This window comes from Lactuca virosa, chromosome 3, assembly GCF_052849685.1.
Source record: "Lactuca virosa cultivar CGN04683 chromosome 3, Lactuca_virosa_CGN04683_v6, whole genome shotgun sequence".
Lineage (NCBI taxonomy): Eukaryota > Viridiplantae > Streptophyta > Magnoliopsida > Asterales > Asteraceae > Lactuca > Lactuca virosa.
In genome coordinates, this window is record NC_136428.1 from 419,164,641 (window position 1) to 419,166,849 (window position 2,209).

The window sequence follows — 2,209 nt, forward strand, 5'->3', positions numbered from 1 at the left end:
AAAAGATTTCTCAAAATCAACCTTTAATAAAAGATATTTTCTTTTGCTTTCTTGGCCCATGAACGCACTTCATTTATGATTAATGGTCCCTCTAGGATATGTTTACCCTTAATATATGATGATTGTATTTCGTCCACCACCGCTCCCACGACTCGTCTCAGTCTTGAATCAAGAATCGTGGCTACGATCTTGTACATACTTCCAATAAGGTTAATGGGTCTATAGTCTCCAAGGTTTAACGGATCTTTGGTTTTCGGAATGAGGGTTATGAAGGAGGAGTTACAGTCATTAGCAAATCTTGCATAGGACTCGAAATGATATACAAATCGAAAAATGTCATGTTTCATTAGGTCCCATTTATTTTTCAATACTTTGAACGTGTATCCATCTGGACCAGGGGATTTGTCACCACCACAATCCCATATATCTTGCCTTATTTATTTATGCAAGATTGGTGCATCTAGAAGCTCTTTTTGATCCACATATAGCACTTTGAAATCGTTGCTGGTCAATGTCGGTCTTATCGGTCACCTTTCATGAAACTTATTACCAAAGAACAAATTTACCTCCCGTTTGATATATGTTGGTTCAATGTTCCAAACTCCATTAATTAATAATCTATGTAACCCATTTTTTATGTTATTGCTCTTGATGGTGTTATGGAAAAAATGTGTGTTTTCATCTCCATCAGATAACCGACGAATCTTGGCCTTTTGTTGGATATCTAGTTTTGCGAGCTTCTCCAATTCACAAATCTTGGCCTTGATGTCTCTTCTTTTAGTTAATTCTGCCTCTGACAGTGTTATCGATTCAACAACGTTCTCTAATTCATCCACTCTCTTCTTTTGTTGGGTCAACGTCATTGATTCATTAGCAACATAAATTTTCCTCCAATTGCTAATAGATTTTTTGATAAAGCAAATTTTAGCTTTTAAGAACATGTAATGGGTACCAAAACCTCTAAAGGAGTTCCATGCCTCTATAAAAGTCGAATCAAAGTCTTCTTCGTGCAACCAAGAATTGAAGAATCGAAATGGGGGTGGCCCAAAATCTTGATTCGATGGTTTAAGAACCAGTGGTGTATGATCTGAGTGTTCATGAGGCAACACTATTACAATGGAGAAAGGTTGTTGGGCAATGAAGTTATAATAGACCAAGTATATGTGTAATTTACTAAGTTTTAATCCTTCATCAGACATATACGTGAATTTTTTACTACCAAGATTGACTTCCTGAAGACTAGATTTGGCGATGAAATTATTGAAATCGATGACTGTAGTTTTACAGAACCTGGAATTTATTCTTTCACATTCATGACGGACTGCACTGAAATCGCCAAGAAATACCCAAATTCCATTAATACTTCTTTTTAACTCGAGGAGATATGCCAAAAGTTTCCTTTTTTTCCTAACTGATTGGGGTACATATATGTTAACAATAGTTGTAACTACAAGAAAGAATGACCATTGACTTGATATGGTGAGAAAATGTCTTGAAGAGAATGTGTTGGATTTAACAAAAATCAAGGGGCCCCATATGCTGACAATTCCACCAGATCTACCAATTGAGTTCATAGACTCTATATTGTAATCTACATTACCCCAAGCTCCTTCAAAATCGATCACGTTTGCGTCTGCCAACTATGTTTCTTGTAATCCTATAAAATCAACCTTTTGTGTGTTCTTTAATCTTCATATACAATCGATCTTGTGAGTTTCCCCACACCCCATTATGTTTAGACATAAACAGTTTATTGACGAGTTTTTTCCACCCCATCCTCACAGTTGATGATATCGATGACGATTGGATCATCACTTGCAAGATGAAAACCAACATCTTTGCCTATCTTATGAGACTTAACATTTCATTAGGCGGAGAATATTTGCCAATCGAACTGTGATTACTTGAGCTATGGAGAGACGACGTGAGGTTTAAGTCTATCGAGGGGGGGGGGGGTCAGAGTTGTTGCCACAATACCTTGTTGTGTATCATATACCCAATAAATTGATCGATTCATTGGAGCTGTGGAGGAGGGAGGTCTCGATTTACTGATTCTACTTCTTTTATCAATTGACCCACCCATATAGAATTTCGGAGGCGAGTTGTCAAATTGAGGATTATCCGGAGTTGTGGACCATTCATCACCGCCTGGGAGAGGGATAGTTGAAATGGGCCTGGGTGGTAGGGCCCACCAGATCGGGTGGAATCT

At 37.8% G+C, this 2,209-nt stretch overlaps 1 protein-coding gene across 1 annotated transcript; it reads right to left on the reverse strand.

The window, feature by feature from the left end:
• Positions 1 to 527: 527 nt before the first annotated feature.
• LOC145165047 (uncharacterized) lies at positions 528 to 1,574 on the reverse strand. The gene has a single exon (XM_079083684.1). The coding sequence runs from the start codon at positions 1,572 to 1,574 to the stop codon at positions 528 to 530; it is 1,047 nt and encodes a 348-aa protein (XP_078939810.1).
• Positions 1,575 to 2,209: the final 635 nt, after the last annotated feature.